Source organism: Rhinatrema bivittatum, chromosome 2, assembly GCF_901001135.1.
Source record: "Rhinatrema bivittatum chromosome 2, aRhiBiv1.1, whole genome shotgun sequence".
Classification (NCBI taxonomy): Eukaryota; Metazoa; Chordata; class Amphibia; order Gymnophiona; family Rhinatrematidae; genus Rhinatrema; species Rhinatrema bivittatum.
The window spans coordinates 420408139-420430767 of record NC_042616.1 but is presented as its reverse complement, the minus strand read 5'-3'; the positions used below and the strand labels follow the sequence as shown (position 1 = coordinate 420430767).

Sequence of the window (22629 nt, the reverse complement as noted above, 5' to 3'; positions counted from 1 at the left end):
GAACCTCACCAGCTCCGCTTTTCCCACTAGTTGATCGGTACTGTAACAATCTTTCTTCGTTCATCACTTATGTTCTCATTTAGTCAGCCAGCCCACTGCTACTCCCTGCCTATGATGCTGGTGTCACAGATGGACAGATAGAGTGGTAGATAGATGAACGGAAAATGTAAATGCTTTTTTTTTTTAATTTCATAGAACATGCTGAAAATGGTCCATCTTATACAGTAGATAGAGATTTGGTCAAATATGCAGTTGGTTTAAATCCTCACATTTGACAGGAGATCTGGAAAGGGTTAACACCATCCTGTGACGTGCAGTAGCACCCCCTACTCCCCCCTCCCCCCCCCCATGGATTTTGTAAATAATGGATGAGCATTTCCTTACAAAGAGATTTAGCAATCAAGAAGCACACAATGTTGCTGTCAAGCTGTGGTAGGATGTGCTTTCTTCAAAAGCTGGATCATAAAGCAGGAGGGCAAAGTAGTGGTTCTACCCCATTGCTTGTAGCAGTTCTGATTTCCCTACGGCAGGCCCTAAGAAAAGCAAGACTACAGGTCCCTGCATGCAGTGGGGTAAAACCAGGACTGGATCAGCCTGTCCTGAAAACCTGGAGCCAGTCGGCAACCCTATGTCATGTGCACGAGTCCTGCTCAATTTCTGCATACAGTTACAGGCACAACTTTATTCGGCAAATTTGCCGCTCCCCAGATTACCGAATATCGTCCTCCATGTGCTCCCAATGACTTGTGATTCACTTCTGAGGTAGCAGTGGCACAGATGCTCACAGCCCAAGTAGAAAAACCCCCCAATGTATTTCTGTTAATGTTGAGCAAGTATTTTCTTCTCACTTCCTGCTCCTCTGTATTTAAAGGCAGGCTTTCCAATGAGTTTAGTTCCAGCTCTGGCACAAGGGAGAGCTTTTTTTTTTTTTGTTTAGGGCAGTAAACATCTCAGCGTTGTCCAGCCCAAGTGGTCAGAGCCAGCAGTCTGTTATTATCTGGCTGCCATCCCAAAAACTCAGGGCTTGTCACTCCTCTCCCACTAGGTAATGATTACAGGTTGGATCAAGAATTGTCATTTCCCAGCTGGAGCCCGGGCAGTGTGGTCTGAAGGTACTGGTGAGACTGCTCCTCTCACAGCCAGCTCTTCCATTAGGCAATCGCCTAGAAGAGTACAGTTATTTTAGGGGCAGCACTAGGGGCTTCTAAGCAAAGCCTGCAGGAGGGCTCTGCCTGATGACTGTATTGGTCAGTGCCCGGATCTCAGACAGCAGAGAAGCAGCTTCAGCGAGTTGGGGGGGGGGGGGGGGGGGAGAGTTTGGCGCAGACAAGAGCAGAGAGCAGATCAAGGAAGAGCCCTACTACTCCCTAATCCAGCATCTTGCTGCTTCTCTCCTCCTTTCTTGTTGTGCAGAGAACAGGATGGGAGGCTGGAGTGGACCCAAGCAAAGCAAGGAAGAGCCGCTCTGCCTTCCTAAGCCAATCCCTCCTACCCTTGTTGTTTCCCCCTTCCCTCCTGTCCTGTAGGAAACAGGAAGGGAGGGGCTGGGCCAGTGCCAGAGTATTGGCGCCCTAGGTGGACCTGCAGCCTTGCTCCCCACCTGTCATTAGCTTCCAGACCCTTAGGCCACCCATTCCTTTGGGATTTTGATAATAATAATAATCATGATGACCCCAGCGCCATCCTGAAGAAACACATGATGGGACATGGGGAGGAACATTTTCAAAAGCCATTTAAATGGGTAAATACTGATTTATCTGGGGAAAAGGAGAGCTTCCCACCCTGAAAGCATATAAACGTACACACAGTTCACAGGGAAAGTATGCCCATACCTTCCCTTTGAAAACTGGTGCAGAGCCCACTGGTAGCAGTATCCACAGCTTTGAACCAAAATGTAGTTCTTGAAAATTGCCTCCCTCCATGCTTTTAAATATTAAACTTAGTTTTGTATATATTTACATAATATGAATATATTTCAGAAATCATGTTCCCAGTGACTGATGTATGTGTGATTTGTGATTTTTGTGGGTAGAATGGCAAAAAATAAAATCATGGCATAGATACTGTTTATAAATTTAAAAAAATCCATCCCATATTGACTGAAGGTAGTCTCTGAGATGATTGGCTGGCTGAGCTATAATGGAATGTTTCTTCTTATTACCCAAAGATTCACATTATTTTCTCACTTCAGTAACAGATACACAAACAGTAACAGTGATACAAACTCCTTCATTATCAATCATATGAAGTCACAAAAAAGCAAATCTCCCGTATCCGAACACTTCCCAAGAACTCAAACAATCCTAAAACCTTTGAACCTGAATTTTAAGAATGCTGTAAACTGCCTTGTAAGGCTAAAAATCTAAATGCATTATTAACAATATATCTCCTGTTTACTCCTGGAAGGAATTCTGCGCTACTGCAGAGTGCAGGATTTGTGCAGAATTCCCCTCCTGTGCAGAATCTCCATTTTTTGTGCAGAATTTGGAGAGAGGGACAGTGGGCTGTGAGCAGAACCCATCCCGCTCGTGGTGAAGATGTGACAAGCCCGGTGGCCACAAGTGGAGCCCTTTCTGCTTGCAGCAAAGATTTGGCAGGCCGAGCGGGTAGCGAGCAGAGCCCATCCCGCTTACAGCGAAAATCTGGTAGGCCGGTGAGAGAGATCCTATCTGTAGGGGGAGGAAGTATATAAATGTGAGAGAGAAGGAGCCTATGTGTAAGAGTGTGTTTTTGTGTGTGTGAGAGAAAGAGAGATGATGCCTGTTTGAGGATGCATGGGATGGTATGTGTGTGAGAGAGAGAGGGAACCTGTGTGAGGGTGTATGCCATGGATGAGTTTGAATGTGAGGAGAGATTGTGAGGGAGTGTCTATATAAGTGAGCGTTTGGGAGCTAGTGTATATGTGTATGAGGGAGTGAGGGTGCATGTTTGTTTGTGAGAGAGGAAGCCTGTATTAAGGCATGTGTGTGTGTGTGTGTGTGTGTGTGTATGTGTGCTTGTGTGTGTGAGAGAGAGATAGGGAGCCAGTTTGTGTGTGTGTGTGTGAGACCTATTTGAGTGTGTGTGTGTGTGTGTGTGTGTGCAAGAGAGGGAGCCTGTGTGATAGAATGGGTGTGTACAAGGGAGAGAGGGAATCTCTGTGAAGGGGTGTGTGTGAGAGAGAGGGTGGGTTAGAGGGAGCCTGTGTGAGGAGCTGTATGAGAGAGAGGTCAAACTCTGGGAGTGGAGGGCTGGAGGTGGAGAAAGAGTGGAAGGGGATTGAGCGTGGAGGGGACCAGGTGAGATAGTGGAGAGCAGAAGAGTTGGGGCCTGATAGGGCAAAGTGAAAGAGGTCTGACCAGGGGAATAAGGAGAGAGGGTGGAAGGGACAATCTTACAGTATATTCCTAGGGGAATTCTGCTCAAAATGCTTTAAACTCTGCATATTTAAGTAATAACTTTTTTGCATTACATATTAAATTATTTTAACCAATACAAAGGATACAGAATTTTGCAGAATTTAAAATGTTTCTGTGCAGAATTCCCCCCAGGAGTAATTCTTGGGAGAACAGAACAGCTGGAGTAAACAGAAATTACATGTTAGCAAAATACCTCACCAAATATAGAGTAATTGACGACAAATTATAAATAGAAATATGCAGTCAAAAACTGAACTCTTGTCCATGCTAACCTATGACCCAGTAAACATTTTCTTAGTTTGGCTCTTCTTGGTATTTTTTCCCCAAAAGGAAGGATGCACTCCCTTGATAAATCAGCTACCAAGCTTGAATTTATCAATAGGCAATGAAGGCAGTTGCCTCCAGCACCAGATTTTGATAGGTGCTGAAATGTTGCTAATCCTGCCACCATCCGGGCCTCCTGACACTTCCCTCTTTTTCCAAGTCTGCAAAAAAACTTCCCTCTAAATTGAGCCCCGGCCCTGTGGGTCCGGGCCTGTGCTCACAGACCCCTGTAGCGCTCCACTCATAGCACAGGTTTCCCTGGTAACAGGAAGCCCGTGCAGGAGCATGGCGTGGGGTGCCACAGGGTTTGTGAGCGCACAGGCCCCTACTACACACAATTTAGGGGAAGTTCTTGCAGTGGATCTGGAAGAAGGAAGGATTGGCAGGCCCGGAGGTGAAGGGAGGCGTGCCACAGGAGGTCAGGAGGAGAGTGGATAATATCAGCAAGGGCCTCGAACTACCTCCCCCTCACAATGCTCTGAGAATTTCTGCGGTAAAGGGAGACTCTCCTCTCCCCCACACTCTGTGTGTGTGTGTGTGGGGGGGGGTTTAGGGATTCACACCCTCCTCCCTTCCCCCCCCCCCCGAACTGTCCATGATTTCTAGGGGGGGGGTATCCCTAGTGCCTCTGGGTGCCTTAGTTGTAAATCCGACGCTGACAACTACTTGCCGCTAGACGAAACGTGGCTTGGGATAAGCCACCTCTCATTAGTTGGCTACAGTTATCCTGGAAGACGTTCTTAATAGAACTTATCATTATTTGTTAAAGACAATATCAGGATGTATTGACGGTGTACAGACCATTACTTAACACTGTGGGGGAAAAAAACCCACTAGTGTTTGGGAAGAGTAACTGTTGGATGAAGCAGTGTAAGAGGGTATTTCAGAGTGTGTGAAGTTAATAATATAAAAATAAGTTGGACCTTAATATAACTTTGAAATGTAATGTTTTCTTATTATATATTTCATGGGGAATACGCTCTCCTCATTTTTCTAAAATTGTAACTTCCAACTTTTCTTAATAAAGGATTTTAACAGGAATGAAAAAAAAAGAAGAAATGTAAAGTTACATTAAAAAAACAAAACCCCAGACCTGAAGTGCTTACGGTTAGGTACAAACAAGGTGGGGGAGAAACAGAGGTGGACGTTTTGGATATCCAGAGGAAACTAATTGCAATGAGAGGGACCCACAGTTCAAAAAGCTCAATAAGGAGGTGCGGTTTGCTCAGGTCAGGAGCCAAACTTCCAATCAAAATCATTCATTTTCCTCCTATTAACTCTGACTGTTCTATCATGCCAGAGAATGTATTAATATTTACTCTACATGCTTGGTAGTATTAATGGAGGCACAATTTCAGCAGGCCCCCTAAATGCAAGATCTGCAGGTACTAAAGTATCCAGGTAGTTTCCCTTTGAAAAATTAACTACAAGGTGGAGGGGGTAAAATACAGCCCCCCCCCTGTACGATGCGCCTGCGGCTTCTCCGAGGGGAGCTGTGGTGGGTGGCGTTCACCTTGTCGACCATGCACCGCCTGCTCTATACCTTGCTGTCCTTTGCCCATCTCTTGGGCTCATGTCTCCAAAGGGGTTTATTTTGTGCATGCCACAACAGGAATGCACCTCACCCTTAAGCTAGGCTATGTAAAGCCGCCTGACTGTTGTTTATTTGAATCACTGCAGCCTGTCTACTCTTGTTACATTCTCTACATTTGCTTTCCTACGTATTCTAGCTTTGCTGTTTTGATGTATCTAATTCTGTCTTCAGCACTTGTCTTTCCCTTTGTCCTGTAATGTCTTTGTTTAGCGTAGACGCCACACATTTCCTTCTCTAGGAGGCCTGATTCCTCCAGTCCAAGGTTATGAACCAGCGCATGTATGCATGCACAATGGTTTCACCTAAAGCAGAATTGCGTATCCTTTTGAATGTGGAGTTGCATCTACTGGTTATACTCTCGCTTTCTGTTTTCACTGATTTGCTTTGCAACGTGATAGAAGTCTATAGAGGTAAATCTATGTTTTGCCTTTTTACTTCCCCCCCCCCCACAAAACATGATATGCTAATTCACCAGAAGGAGATCAGCTGGATGAGGGACTGCAGTTGTGGGGTTCATCCACCCCCCAAGAGATGCCGAGATGAATCCAGTGGTTTCCAAATAACACCCCTTGAAAGGGTGAAAAATTGTAAATATATTTCTTAACTGAATAATTTCGGTAAATATTTTAATTTTTATGTATATATATATATATATATATATATGAATACTTATAATTTCTTGATGTTATAATTTCAGTAATAAACATTTACAAACACCTGTGCACTGAGAACCAACTGAAAAATGCAGCTCCATTCACAGATTCAGTTTCCATCCTTTACATACAAAAAAGGTCCTTTATACACAGCCAAGCCACACAATGCTGCCTTATGCGCTCTGATCCGAAAGAGGATAAAAATCTTGAAATACTAATTGAATCCTTTAATTAAAAAAACTGCAATTCTAAAAGCATCTCCAAGAAAGGGCAAACTCACTTAAAACACCAAAGGATGAAGCCCTGTAATACAAAGGAAAATCATTTGGAGCCAGTATCACTCGAGTAATGTATGCCCTAGAGCTAGGCAAACTAAGAAAAATCATAAAAGATTTACAGCCACCTTTACTGGAGAATGAATTACTGAAAGAAATAGTTCTTACTCCCCCAGGTCTGTCTGGTGTGTTGTGGTAATATAATATTTTGCTAGTCATTTTTTGAAAACCCTGCAAGTTTTGAAAAGAGGAACATAAGACTCTACCTACTAGACTTTCTGGGTGTGGAATAATTAGTTGCACTTTGAGGGGTAATTAAGCCAAGCACTACCCAGTCCAGTTACTCATAAATTTCTTGCCCAGCTCACCTGGTTTCAGCCCTGCTTCCTGGTTTCCTGCTTTGGCTAAATCTAACAGTCTAATTTAATCTAACTTTATTGTATACCCAATATTTTTGCTTTATCTCTGCTGTTTAGTCCCTCCACCCCCCCCTAGAGTGTTTCCTTGTTAAATATTTTTTCTAATGACCTATGATAATTGGTTAATATAGACCTGAAGAGCCAATCTCTCAACTAGCTTATTAGTCACTATTAGCAAAATGTCCTTTATTTAGTGCAACAATTGTGGTGCTTATATCCCAAGGCCTATCATTTGGAGAATTAAGGGTTGTCTAATTTGCCTTCAATTGTCTGCCAGGAATAAGGAGCTAATGTACCTGAAAAGAGATATTATGTGAGATTGAACAACCTCCCCTTCCTTGCAGCAACCAGAATATCTCTCCCAAATCTCACAGAGGATTCAGAAACCCAGGTATAAGTGGTTTACAGTGGGCTCTGGTAGAACAAGACCTGTGACTCTGAGATACCCAGTTTCCCCAACTTTGAAGCATCTTGAGTATCCACCCCCACTCCCACAGAGAAGTCTAACATCCAGGATTCAGAATGCAAGGAATAATTGGATATTGTGGGTTCTGGCAGAATAAGGCCTGTGATGAAGAGACACCCACTCTCCCCGCTGTTACCCTTGCATAATGCATTTTCTGCATTGGAAAATGAAGAAGTCCAAGTAACAGAATATAAAATGATATCTGAAAGGGAAGTAGTTACCTAATGCACCCAGAAACCCTTCAACATGATCAAGTTTCATAAAAGAAAGCTGCTTCTGTTGGGAGATTCAGTCATAAGAGGAACCAATCTGGGAACTTATTTTGATGGTGACAAAACAGTTAAATGCCTTCTAGGATCCTCAGCTAAACAGAAATGCAAACCAAGTGGTCAACGCAAATATAGAAGAAAGTAAGAACTCTGATATCAATGTTATCATTCATCTGAGGACCAATGACCTTGCTAGAAATGGTGTCCAAAAAGTACAGAAAGATTTCCAAAATCTAGGGAAAAAGACTAGACATGTGGCAAAAACTATTGCCTTTTCAGAAGTAATACCTGTTCATGGAAAGGGAAAGGAAAGATTATGCTATATAGAGAATTTCAATGCCTGGCTGAAAACCTGGTGTAAAGAATGTGCATTTGGATGCATTGGAGGCTGGGGTTGCATATAGAGCAATAAAAGATTATATGGTAAGGGTGGCCTATATTTGTTCATGGCAGGAAAGAGGATGCTAAGTGAAAAATTCAGATCATACATTATCAGGCATTTAAACTAGGGAGCAGGGGTGGCAGGAGGTGGCCAGCGAATTTGGCATGCCAAACCCCAGACAAATCAGGAAGAGAGAAGAGTAAGTAACAAAATCAATCAGTTCAAAAAAGCAGAAAAGGTGAATATCTGGAAAGCTATGACTACAAATGCTTGTAATATGGGCAACAAAATCCCAGACCTGCAGACCCTAATGGTTGAGGTGGACTTGGACGTTGTTGCTGTTACAGAGACCTTGTTCACTGATTCTCATGTTTGGGATTGGGCCATTCCGGGCTATAACTTGCTAAGAAAGGACAGAGAAGACAGAAAAGGGGGAGGAGTATCCCTTTATGTTAAAAACAACATACAAGCAACTGAATTGCAAGGGATGTGGGGTAGAGAAGAAGTATATTGGATGTCCTGAAAAAAAAAGAAGATGGTGCTTCCATTTTTACTGGTGTGGTCTACAGGCCACCGACTCAAAATAGAAGAACTGGTCAGAGAACTCATTGAAGACATCCAAAAGGTGGGAAAGAAGAGCAAAGTATTGCTTGTTGGAGATTTTAATCTGCCAGATGTGGATTGGAGTATCCCTTCAGCAGAATTTAAGAGAAGTAGAGAGATACTGAATGCCCTTCAAGGGGCTTTGCTCAAACAAATTGTAATGGAATCCTTGAGAGAGGAATTAATGGTGATAATGTCTCTAATGTTCGGGTAGGGGCACAACTGAGTCCCAGTGATCATCAGTGTGGTTCAATTTTGTTAATAGGACACAGAGAAGTCACACAAAGACCTGAGTTTTGAATTTCAAAAATACGGACTTTGTCAAAATGAGGATGTATCTGAAGGAAGAACTGGAAGTGTTATATGAAGGGAGGCCTTGAGAGGCCTTCGTAAACTGTTATGTGCACACAGGCTTTGGCTAGATGTAGCAAGAGATGCCATGAGCAGCTGCTGCGCGAGAATAGGAGATGTGTGCCCTTGGACCTTGGTGAACCCAGAGAGGAGCTCCGGGGAAACACCGTGGCTGGTGAGACAAATCCATGTCTGGGATGAGGCCAAGCCCAGGCTCCTGCCGACCTGCATATCTCAGTGAGACCAACCACCCTTGGTTGGTCTCTGAGTGGTCCTACGACTACTCCAAGCCCTTTCGGACCTGCTGCTGGGAACGGCAATGGCAGCAGGTCGGATAGGAGATGAGGGCAGACGAAGGCTCTGGAACATGAAGAGTGAGACAGGAAACGTGGGGCATGAAGACTCAGACAAGAAGCTTGAGCATGAAGACTCAGGATGAAGATTCAGGAACAAAGTCAAGTACTGGTTTGAGGCTGCCACGCAGCACAGCCTACACAGCCCACCTACACGGGTGGACCCAATGGGCTGGTCACGGACCATGCTTGAGAGCGAAGCGGACTCCAGACGAACACGTGAAAGTAGAAGCCGGAACATGGTGAAGATTCAGTAGAAGCCTGAACCAAGGTGCGCCCTACACAGCCACCCATGGCTGGTCACGGACCACACTGGAATGGAACAGGTTTAGTCAGAGTCTTAGGCATGGACGGAGCAGCCACCAGAACATCCGAGGGCTGAGACAATTTCCAGGGTAAGGGACCAAGACGAGACTTGGCTTCGAACATAGGGTAGGGGGCCAAGATGAGACTTGGTTTTAGGCATGAAACATGGGACTAAGACGAGACTTGGCTTCAAGTGAAGATGACCCTCTTGAGACTAGTGCTGCGAACGAGAAGGCAGGCCCATGTCACGAGGTGACGAGACACCACATGACACGCCAAAGAAGGTAGCAATGAGGAACCAAGGGTCCAGGAAGCAGAAGCGGAGATGAGGCATCAGGAAGGAACATCAGGAAGACCACGAGACATCAGGAAGAAAGGGATAATCCAGAAGAGACCAGGAACATGAAGAACAATGAGCGATCCCACGAAGAACAGGAAATACCAGCAGGAGCAAAGACGAGAAGGCCTGGAGATGTTGCGACCATCACTGCCCGACGTCTCCACTCCGCCCTCCTTACCTCTTTGGCGACTCCCTCCTGGGTTGATGGAAGTTTGGCTGCCGTGGCGTCATCTTGCCGACCTCCTCCGGCGTTCCCGAACTGGCTAGATGCTGCCTTCCGCCATGTTTTCCTGAGGCCTAAGGGCGCGCGCGTGGCCCCGACTCAAGTACCAGCAGTGGCACGAACCTCAGGGGCGTCCCCCTGAGTTGACGACATCATCTTCGGATATTTAAAGGTCTTTCATTTCGCTAACTAATCGAGTTAGCAAAGGGTTTCCTACCTAGCTGCCTCCAGGTATCACTGCGGATGGGATTCGCTCTCCGCATACCTTGCTACTCTGCCTCTTCGGACTTTACCAGGGGTACCCGCTCCTCGGGGGCCTTGCTCTCTTTTTTACTTTTCAGGTCGCAGTCTGGAACCGGTACTTGTTCCTCGAGGGCCCATGTTCCCGGACCCTCTACTGAATATAACTTCTGCTAGGAAGTCACCGCTGCCTACAACACCAGTGAGTTACCATCTCTCTCTCAGAGCTTTCCCTGGAACCAGGTACTCACTCCTCGAGGGCCTACTTCATTCCAGCTCCTGGGTTATTCTAAGAGACTACAGTGTGAATGTTACCATCAAGGTTCAGTTCCTGAACTCTGCATCTCTGCCTACTCACTATCTTAGTTTCTCTACAGCTCAACCTTCCTGGGATCGCTGTTCCAGTGCCTGAGGGACTACAGCCCAGCCGGGCTATTCCAGCTCACTACTGCCACCTCTGGTGGTTCTCAAAACTGTTTAATAAAAGAACTTGTGTGTGTCTGTCTCCCAACTCTGAGCCTGACCGGTGGTCCCTCTCGGGATCTTCCCCCGAGGGCGAGGTCAGCTGCCACTGGCCCAAGGATCCACCCACAACCATCACAAATAATAACAGGAGACAAACTAACTCCTTGTGAAGGCAACTAAGGACTGGAATCTGGGCCCTATATAGGGCTGAAGACCAGGAGACGCCCTGGGAGGAGTCCAGGTGGGGCCAGAAGGCTGGCCCTTTAAATCAGTGAAGGAGGCATGGCCCGCGCCTTAGGAGACAGGAAGCAGGAAGAATGCAGAACAATGGCCAGCGGCCATGCTACAGGAGCAGTGCAGGGAGAAGCCAGGCCTCTGCACAGGCCCCGATGTCATTAGTGGGCCCTGCCGCTGCTGGAGACACCGAGGGTGGCTCCAGCCGCCAGGAAAGCCCGGGGACTGCGGCATCCAGGCCACGAAGAGATGATGACGTTGGTGGCGGCTCTGGCCACATTGAAGTCCTGAAGTACGCGGCTCCCTGCTGCTGTGAAGAGAGGAAACAGCTGACTGCAGCTCCTGCTGTGAAGAACATCGGTGGCTCCGTGCTGCGTTGGTAAGTTCAGAGTTATACAGGAAGACTGGGAGAAAATGGGTGAGGTAGAACAATAGCGGGCCAAGTTAAAAGGAGCTATTACAAAGGCAACAAATCTATATGTCAGGAAAGTAAAGAAGAGTAAGAGGAAAAAGAAACCAATCTGTTTCTCTAAGGAGATGGCTGAAAAAATAAAGGCAAAAAGAATAGTGTTCAAGAAGTATAAAGGATCCCAAAAAAAAAGAACACAGGGGAAAATATCTGTTAAAACTGAGAGAGATGAAGAAAGAAATAAGAAAATCAAAAGGTCAAGTGGAAGAAAGGATGGCCAAAGAGGTAAAGCGAGGAGACAAAACATTTTTCAGATATATCAGTGAAAGAAGGGAGGTCAGAAGTGGTACAGTGAAATTGAAAGGTGACAAGGAGCAATGTGTAGAGAGTGACAAAGAAATGGCTGAAATATTAAGCAAATACTTCAGTTTGGTATTCATGAAAGAAGACCCTGAAGAAGGACCATAACTGGTTAATAAGACCATAGATAGCAATGTGACAAGGCGATAGCTAAAGCCAGAAGAATGCTGGGCTGCATAGAGAGAGGAATAACCAGTAAGAAAAAGGAGGTGATAATGCCTTTGTACAAGTCCTTGGTGAGGCCTCACTTGGAGTACTGAGTTCAATTCTAGAGTCCATATCTCAAAAGGGAAAAAGTCAGGATGGAGGTGTCCAGAGAAGAGCGACCAAAATGGTGTGGGGTTTGTATAAGAAGACCTATGAGGAGAAGCTGAAGGTTCTGAATATGTACACCCTGGAAGAGAGGAGGTGCAGGGGTGATATAATTCAGACTTTCAGATACCTGAAAGGTTTTAATGATGCACACTCAACAAACCTTTTCCGTTGAAAAGAAATGAATAAAACTAGGAGTCACGAAATGAAACTGCAGGGAGATTGACTCAGAACCAACATCAGGAAATATTTATTCAATAATAGGGTGGTGGATGCCTGGAATGCCCTTCTGGAAGAGATGGTAAAGACAAAAACAGTGAAAGAATTCAAAGAGGCATGGGATAAACTATGTGGATCCCTAAAGACTAGAGGATGGAAATGAAGAAAAGAATGCATGGGGGTAACTTGCTGATGCGGCAGTTACTACCCTTAACCAATAAGCTTCATACACTTGATGTAACTCCATCATGACTCTCTGCTTCAAGAGCAGGGGGAAAAGGGGAATTGGATTTGAACAGCAAGCAATGAGGGCCTGACATTTAGGGTCTGGGGAAGTTGGTGATGCAGTAGTTACTGCCCTTAACCGTTAAGCCTGATACTTTGATGCAAGTCCAACATTCCTCTCTGATTCAATGGCAAGGTAAAATGGGGAATTGGATTCAAATAGTAACCAAAGAGGGTCTTGACTTTTATAGTCTGGGAAACTGATATGCATGGGGGTAACTTACATGTTGCATCAGATACTACCCTAAGCTTGCTGGGTAGATTGGATAGACCATTGGTCCTTTTCTGCCACCATTTCTAGTTCTATGTTTCTATGTCTAGCTTTTCAGTAACCATCTATCTGAAGCAAACTATGGTGAGACACAAGCTTCAAATAGAAAATCAAACCGAAGAAAATGTCACAAAACCCTGAAAGATACCACACTGCAAACTGTGTCAGCACATCTAACTGGACCCTGCAGTTACCCACATGGAAAAGACATTCAGCATAAAGGGATCACATTCATGCTATTCTATTAATATATTATACAGTATATATACAGATAACACATCACAGAGAAGAACATAATTACGAATCAGAGGACCAGAAACAAATGAATATGAGGCTGATATTCAGTGCTTCTTCACCAGACAAATATGGACTTATCTGGGTAAGTGGCAGTGGCTGAATATCTGGTCCTGTTCAATGGCTGCTAATTAGCTGGATAAGTATTTAGCCAGATAAGTTAGCAGGATAAGGTTATCCAGTTAATTTAAGCCTAGATTTATCAAAATGTGATAATTTTTGCATGAATAATGCCTGCGATAAGGAAAAGGGGTGTGGCTATGATTTCAGAGCTCCCAAACCGCGCACTATCTTAACACTTCGCATAAGTAGTTTATTGTAATGCACATTAAAGTTTTCACACTGTGATATTTGTACTTTGCTACTTGTAAAGTGCCCAAACAGGCATTTCCGAGAGAGAGAGAGAGTGAGAGAGAGAGAAGAGAGAGAGTTACACTATCGCATGCTGCAATAATGTCCCTCATTTTCATTGATCCCACCCAAACCCCTCCCCATTCCCACCCCTTTGAATAAATTTGTAAAATTTGCATTCACGCTGCTCATTGCGATATCGCCATAATGTATGCGATAGTTAACACCATAACACATTTTGATAAATGACTCTGTTACTGAGCTGTATATTTTTAAATATTTACCGCTATCAATCTTGGAGAGATACTAGAACAATTTGACAAACTAAATAGTAGGATATCTCCAGGACTTGATGGTATTCACCCCAAAGCTCTGAAGGTGTTATGTTTTGTAAGGTTTGGGTGGACCCTTGGACACTGTGGCAGCTGACCACGCCCATGGGGGCCACAGGTCAGGCTCAGCTCTGGACACACACAGATTTTTATCTTTATGTAGACAGTTTGTGAAGCCACCAGAGGTGGCGGTATTGAGTAGAAGATGAAGCCTGGCTGGGCTAGTATTCCTCAGGGCGCTGGAACAGCAACTCCTCCGGTAGCAGTGCAGTAGTGAAAAGAACTGAGAGAATGAGTACAATAAGACATTCACAGAGTCTCCAGTATGGAGAAGCTCCGAGATAGGGAGAACTGGCCCTCGAGGAGCAAGTACCAGATCCCTGGGAGCAGAGACTCGTTGGCAAGTACTCACGCAGCAGTTCCCAGTAGGAGATGGCACTGGCGCTGGAACGGAGGCAGGCCCTCAAGGAGCGAGTACCTGGTTCCAGGGAGACAGCTCTGAGGAGTAGATGGTAGTAGTGCTCACAGATGGTGTCTAGCGAATTATTCCAAGTAGAAGAGGAGATGGACACAGGCAGCAAGTTAAGGAACATGGGCCCTCGAGGAGCGAGTACCAGTTCCTGATAGCGACCTGAAAGAAGCAGAGAGCCCCCCGAGGAGCGGGTACCCCGTTAGCAGGAAAGAGTCCAATAGAAGTTGGAGGCAGAGTAGCTGGGTACGGAGAGCGAATCCCATCTATAGGAAATCCCTTGCTAACTCAACGGCTAGCAAACAAACGTAGGCTTAAATATCCGGGCAGCGTGACGTCATCACAGGGGGACGCCCCTGAGGTTCGCGCCATAGAGGAAATAAGAATGAGGGCCGCACGGCACGCGCGCCCTATGGTACCTGAGGAGCATGGCGGGAGGCAGCGCCCAAGCTGGTCCGGGGACGGCGGGCAGACGTCGTGGCAGCCAGACGTCCACAGGGAGCAGGAGGAGTCGCAGAAAAAGAAAGGTAGGCGGAGTGAAGCCGTCGGGCAGCGATGGTCGCAACAGAAGGAACTGAAATATGTAATTGCAGACCTGCTATGGTAATCCGTATCTTATCATTAAAATCTGCCACTGTACCTGAGGACTGGAGCATAGCCAATGTATCACCATTTTTAAAAAGGACTCCGGGGTGATTCAGGGTATGATATTAGTGCTAAGCAAAATGGTAAAAGCTATTGTTAGGAGCAGAATTAGTGATTATATGGATCAATGTGGTTTAATAGAGAAGATACAGCATGGATTTAACAGAGAGAAGTAATATATTTACTAATCTATTAGAATTCTTTGAATGTGTAAATAAATATGTGGATAAAGGCAAGCTGGTGGACATAGTGTATCTGGATTTTCAGAAGGCATTTGATAAAGTCTTTTATGAAAGACTTACAAGGCATTAAAAAAAAATCATGGGATAGGAGGCAATATTTTATTGTGGAGTGGTAACTAGTTAAAAAATAGGACACAAACAAAAAAAAGACCAAATGGACAAAGTTCCCTATGGAATGTCCCAGGGATCTGTATTAGGACCAATGTTGCTAAAATTTTCATTAATAATTTGGAAAAGGGAGTAACGAGTGAGGTAATGAAATCTGCAAATGGCATAAAATTATTCAAAGTGGTTAAAACATGATCAGACTATGAGAAATTGTAGAAGGATCTTTCCGAGATTGGGAAACTGGGCACCTAAATGGTCAATAATATTTAATGTAGACAATTGTACAGTGATGAACAGGGAAAAATAATCCAAGTATACATTATGCTGGGTTCCACATTAGGAGTTACCAGTGAAGAAACTGTGGACGATACATTGACATTCTCAGCTTAGTGTGTAGCATCAGTCAAAAAGCAAACAGAATGTTAGGGATTATTCAGAATGACTGAAGAATAAAACTAAGACTATCATAATGCCTTTGTATACATCTATGGTATGATCACAACTTGAGTACTGTCTACAGTTCTAGTTAATTCATCTTAAAACAAAAAAAAAACCAAGATATAGCAGATTTAGGAAAGGCACAGAGAAAGAAAATAAAAATGTTAAAGGGGATGGTAGGTCTCCCTTATGAAGAGAGACTAAACAATCCAGAGCTCTTCAGCTTGGTGGAGAGACAAATGAGATGAGATATGGTAAAGGTTTATAAAATCATGAGTGGTGTGGAACAATTTTTGAGGTAATGGTTATTTGTCCTTTCAAATAGTATTAGGACTAGAGGGCACTGGCAGCAAATTTACAACAATTTTAAGACATTTTTTTTTCAGTCTCTGCAGAATTATGAGCATAAGAACCTAAGACATGCTATGTTGGGTCAGACCAATAGTCCTTCTAGCTCAGCATCCTGTCTCTGTCAGTGTCTAGTCTGGGTATCTTCAAAAGTATCTGGCAGATCCTAATTGGAAAGTCCATTCCATGTTACCCACTCCCTGGTAAAGACACAGCAATATGGGCCGGATTTTAAAAGGGTTACGCGCGTAACATTTTACGTGCGCTGGGCCTATTTTTAAAAGGCCCAGCGACGCGCGTAAAGCCCCGGGATGCGTGTAAGTCCCGGGGTTTGGAAAAAGGGCGGGGAGGGGCGGGGCGGGGTCAGGCTCACGGCACAGCGGCCATATTTGCTGCTGTGTCAGGGATCGCGCGATGGCAGTTGGCTGGCGCACGCAACTTACTTCAGCCCTAGGGCTGAACTACCTTTTGGAACAAAACTAAGGAAAAAAAAAAAAGGTAAGGGGGAAAGGGCAGGGGAGGTAGGGGGAGGGAAGGGAAGGGGGGTAGGGAACGGGGGAAGGCAGCATGGCTCGGCGCGTACAAGATGCACAATTGTGCACTCCCTTGTGCACGCCGACCCCGATTTTATAACACGCGCGCGCACATGTACGCCGCGTGTGCTCCTTTTAAAATCTACCCCCAAATCTGGGTAATACCTGTTAATGGATTTATGCACTAGAAACTTGTCCACACCTTTTTTAAATTCAGGTATATTACTAGGGTTGACTAGATTTTCTGGCAACAAATTCCATAACTGTGTGTTGACTAAAAAATTTTTTTCTTAAATTTGTTTTAAATTTGCCAAACTTTAGTTTCATGGAGTGTCCCCTAGACCTAGTATTATTTGATAGACTAAATAATTGTTCCCTATTAACTTGTTCCATACCACACATAATTTTATGCACCGTTATCACGTCTACTTTCAGATGTCTCTTCTCCTAGCTGTAAAGCCCTAACCTGTTCAGCCTTTCTTCTTAGAGGAGCTGTTCCGTGCCCTAAATTATTTTTGAGATGTGGCGACCAGAACTGCCTGGCTAATAATTGTTAATAGTCTGGTCCTCCAGAAACATGTCCAAACCTTTTTTAAACTAAACTATACTAGTAATATTAACCACATCCTCTGGCAACGAATTCCACAGCTTAATTAAGGAATTATGTGGGATAGAATAGAAAATAAATCTGGGAATATAATCATGTCTCTGAATTAATCCATGGTGCAACCACTTCATGAGCATTCTGCACAGTTCTGGTCACCACATTTAAAAAATAATTAAGGGACTTAATAGAGACATTGGTTTTCTCATCTATTACTAGACATAATCTTCCTATAATTGTAAATTCTGCTGTTTATCTTACTCATCTCTTGGTTGGGTAGTAAGGGGGGATAGGCTGTCAGATTTATGGGGATGGTGAGAAGGGATGTTTTCTTTTGGAGTGGGGCAGATGGTTGTTAGGGGTCTTCTTTTGATGCGTAACAGGTTGGAAAGGCTGGGTTGTTTGGATATTATAGGCAAAGGGATTTTAGTGTTATTATGTGAGTAGGAAGTAAGGGTGTTGTTACTGAAAGGATATGGATGGATACTGCAGGATTGTGATGTGTAAGAGGTTGCAGGCTTAGGTTGTCTAACATTGGGCCTTATTTTCTAAACGTATCGCATGTGATAAGGGACGTTTCGCACGCGAAATGTCCCTTTTCATGTGCGATACCAAAATGGGGGCAGAGTCGGCCCCGGAAGAAGAGGAGTCGGGGCGTCACCGGGGCAGACTCTGCGAAGCCACTGTGGACGACGAAAAGGTAAGGCCCTTTTCGCGTCTGTGTTCGCACCCAATAGCTACATCTCCTATGGTGGCGCTATTGGGTGCGAAACTGGCAGTGATCGCACCGTGACGGTGCGATCGCTGCCGGCTAGCGCAGGCCCACCCCCCGTTTCGGCCCCCCGCCCCTCATTCCCTAAAGTATCGCAGGCCTGTGATACTTTAGAAAATGAGGCCCATTGTTTTTATTAATTGTTTTGTTGGTGTAAAAATTGAGTTATTGAGTAATTGGCATAGATGGGAGGGGTGGGAAGAGCAGGATGGCAACAGGAGTCCCTAATGGCATCTTGGATTGCATAGTCACTTTTTCCTTTTTGAATTTTAACTGAGATTATGGCTCCAAATTATAAAAGGAGAGTATGAGTCTTCTCCTCTTTAGCCTCAATGCCCATTGTCCAAAAGACATGTCCAGTCTTCTTTGGGATGCAGCCTGGTTTGTGTGGGATGATATTCTTGGTGGCCGTCTCCAGCAAGGAAGAGCTGCATGAGTCTGGGCTCGATACTTCTCTTTAACCCCCTGATTGCTGAGGTCCACACCTTGTCCAGAGGAGAGCTGAGCCCTTTGCCTGCTTTGAATCAGGAGGATGACTTCAGTTTCCTGGTTATACAGAGAGAATTGTGCCCCAATGCCGTGTCTCTGGTAGTGGTGGATGGAAGAGCCACCAGTACAGCACAGGAGGTGAAGTCATCAGTTGCAGTTAGTTTTGGGAACCTCTTTGGTTTCAGTCATCCTCCATCAGGCTTCCTGTTAGACTGGAGAAACTTTCGGTGGTGACACTCAACTCCTTCTGGTTGGCTTTGGTAAGCATAGTGTCTCTTTCCAGTGACATTAAATCTCATTCTGATAAACAGGAATCCGAGTTATTGCAACTAGGGTTGGAAAATTTGAATAGCACATATGCTGGCTTGCGCCAAAGGAGGCAGCCATATTATAACATACACACGTATATGCGAACTTGGTATAAAATAGGCTGCGCACATGTACATGTGCACAATTTTATGTGGACATGTGCATGTGTATGCAAATGCCACCTTTACCATGTAAGTGGGGGGATTTTAGTAGGCACACATGTAGATGTAATTACCAGTTTCCCCAGTTCATTCCCAGTTCGCCCAGGTAAAGGATAAGACTTCCTAAACCGCCTAGTTAACTAGCCTACCTTTTACCTTGTTAGCCCCAACCCTTAAAACTCGCTAACCTCGTTAGGTTTTTTTAAATTTCATGGCTTACATGCCATCCTTTCAGAAGTAAAGTTAGGTAGTAGGGGACCACGGCACACTCTTGTGCATGTAAATACGCACAGATTTCATTGAGAAATCTAGGAACACCCACACCCTGCCATGTCCACGCCCCCGCCCCTATTTTGCAAAAATTTTTTGTGCGTTTACTGGGAGACATGTGCGTATTCACACGCGTTTTAAAATCTGCGCGACCCTCGCCAGCCCGACTTCTATGCGTATCTCCTCGCTTTGGCACATGTAGAGCTTTTAAAAATTGCCTTTAAAAAAGCAAGAGGAATTTGCTCAGGATCTTTCCAGTGCTAAAGAGGCTCATGTTGCCCATCATTAAGAATAATTTTCTTTTAAATAAGACAATAGAATATTTGGAAAACTACTCTTCACATTTAAATTTAAGAATTGTGGATTTTCCTTGTCCTTTAAATGAGTCTCCTCCTCAAGATTTGTTAAAGAAATGTTTTTCAGATGTTTTGCATAGTTCTGATGATCTTTTCCCCTCTATTAATAAGTCCTATTATTTGTCTTCTGGGAGGAATGTTACTAGTGCTTCTATGGATGTATCTGAGGAGATTCTGGGGCACGGCAATTTTCAGAGGGCTACCTTATTAGTTTCCTTTGGCTTTAAACAGGATGACAATTTAGGTTTACCCTATTTCTTTTGGAAATCTAAAGAGTTATTTTGTAGGACAGAAAAACTGGATTTCTCCAGATTTTTCACGTATGATCCTAGAACATCGGAAATGTTTTCTAGCTTTAAAACAGAACACTGTTGCTCTTGGCACAAGTTTTTTTCTTTGTTACCCCTGTAAATGCCTGGTGAAGTTTGAAGTAGTGGATTATATTTTCTTTGAGCCTGAACAATTGAAAGCTTTTCTTTATGGGAAGAGACTTTCCTCTGATACATAGATGAGGGAGTGATGCTTCTCAGCTGATTATATATATATATGTAGGCTTATATCATGTTCCTTTATTTTTATCTTCTCCTCCCCATCTTTTTCTGCTTTTTTTTTATTTATTGTGGTTTAAACTTAATACTATACATTTCTTTTTTTTTCTTTATATGGTTTTGTTTTTGTTATTTTCTTTTCTTTGTTACAAGGATGGTATTGTAATAATATATGATCTGTATAAAAATAAAGTTAAAAAAAAGAGAGATTTTCTTATATGTTGTTCATTTTTGTGGGCAGTTCATATAACTGAGGAGGTGGTAAATAAACCAACAACTGAAATGAAACTTCCTTATTCTTTTGTAAACACATCGCTTACTGTCCTCATCCTTTTACTTTAACTAACAAACAACACTTTTTTAATCCATCCCACAATTTACTTGTATATTCAGCAACATCATTGACAGTTCATTCTGCAGTGATCTGATGAAGGGAGCATAACTCTTGAAAATTACAAAAAATGTATTGTTAGTCCAACAAAAAGGTATTAGCTCATTTACCTGTGCATACACTTGTATGTAGAAACCCATAAGATACAGCCACTCACACACAAAGAATTACATACACAGATGCACATATCAATATATTAAAATATGCATGCATATGAAATAAACACAATATTTCAAACATATATCTATAAGCACAATCTTATACCTATATACACACACACACACACACAAGTTCGGTCATCTTCACACATACGCACACAGACATACAATTTGTCACACTGAGGTAATGAGGCATACACCTCTAAAAATACCCATGTGCACAAACATACATCAGCAGATATAGTATATAATTTGTCACACACAAGAACTGTTCATTTACAGTTTCTGTCTTTCACGCACACACACACACACACACAGAAGTTGTGAACACATTTGCACACCTCTAAAATATAAAACTCCTATCATGGATCTCATTTTCCAAAGAATTATGCTGTAATTTAATTAAGGGGATTGTAAATCAATTGAGAATATTTTCATAATGCCAATTATCTGCTCTAGGAAAATGAGAAACTAGGATACATACAGAAAATGAAACTGTGTATAAAATAATAAAGAAATGTTCATAAGTCAATTATAAATATTTATTGAAAACACTTATTTTCAGAGAACATGTGGCAAGGAAAATTGGAACAAATGCTGAATTCTTTAGGTAGGTGACAGACAAGAGAGACAGAGATTCATAGCTTTGTAGCTAAACTGTCAGATTTATTTTCTAACAATATAGTGACTGCTATAAAAAAAAAAAGAATTCTGAAATCAATAGCATAACATGGAAGCTAAAGCAAATGAAAGTAATGTAACTCTAAATTCACTTTGGAAGTGCTTTGGTATCAGACTGGATTTTCCTTACCTCTATCTTCTCTATCCTGTCTTTCAAGGTCCTCACTGCTTCCTCCATCTCCTGCACTCCCTCAGGGGAGTCCAGCGGCAGGTCTCCCATGGTGTCTTTCCTGGGCTCCCAGATATGGGTGCTGTCCTGGAAGCTCAGTTCCAGCCCGTTCTCACATTGGCTCAGTTTGCCTGTCAGTTCCCTGATGGCCTCTTGGTCAATGACTATCTGTTCCTTCTGCTGGAGCACCGTCTGCCTCAGTTGCTCAGCTGTAATCTGGAGGAAGGCGAGGTCTTCTCCCGGAGGGCGTGGGGCATCCTGCGGGCTGCTGGACGGGCACTCCAGAGCGAGAGGGGTGCACAGGAACTGGCTGAAGGTCTGCGGCGTGTGGGGTCTGGAGCTTGCCAGGTCCACAAAAGAATCTCTGTGGCCAGGCCGACCGCCGTACATCGTTTCAGCACCGTGGAGAGCTCCCAGCCCTTCGGCTCCGGGCGCCGAGACGGACTCATTTTCAGAACCATGGAGAGTTGTTCTGGTGGCAGGGTGAACGCTTGCGATGATGCAAATAATTGCACCAAGGAAAGCGAGCATCCCCGCTGCCAGTAAGACAGCTAGAAACTTCAGGGTGGCAGATTTCAGGGGCTGCCACACCAGTGAAAAAAAAGATTTTAAAAGACTCTGTAAGAGCCAATAAAACAAAGGTCTTAAAAATGGGTACCCGACCAGAGACAAAGAGGTGCAGGGAGACAGACAGAGGGAGAAAATGAGGAAATAAGCTAACTCAGCTCTGGCTTTTTGCCTCTGGCTGCTGCCTGGAGCAGAGCTGTTGATCAGGTTCTCGCTGGAGACAGTCAGTAGAGAGCTTGCTATTAACGTCACTACCCCTTCTGGCTTGTGGTTTTACTCAGTCCTTGCCTCTTAAAGCAACAATACTATATTATAGAATGGAAATTGTAACTTGCTTATTTTTCTGGCTTATCACAAAGATTCCCTTACTTTATGGTTTCTCAAACCTGTTCTGGTTACTCCACAGCTAGTTGGGGTTTTAAGGATACACAAAAAGAATAGGAATGAGATAAATTTGCATTACTGGGGCTCCTCTGTGTGGTTTTGTATTTCTGAGTCTCTTTTCTGTCCCAGACTATTTTGATTCTAATATTTACATTATTTTTTTTAAAAGCAAGAATGAACATTTTCTCTCAAAGGTTTCTTTATGCTTTTATTTATCTGCATCCATTGCCTTGTTTTAAAGTAGCAAGGTGATTTACAT

The 22629-nt window shown here is 43.8% G+C and overlaps 1 protein-coding gene across 1 annotated transcript in view; it reads right to left on the bottom strand.

The window, feature by feature from the left end:
• The window catches only part of NPTXR (neuronal pentraxin receptor), a 95534-nt gene extending 73584 nt beyond the window's left edge, over positions 1–21950 (bottom strand). The window contains exon 1 of the mRNA XM_029590191.1: positions 21381–21950. Within this exon, the coding sequence (XP_029446051.1) occupies positions 21381–21950 (570 nt within the window). The remainder of the gene's footprint in view (positions 1–21380) is intronic.
• Positions 21951–22629: the final 679 nt, after the last annotated feature.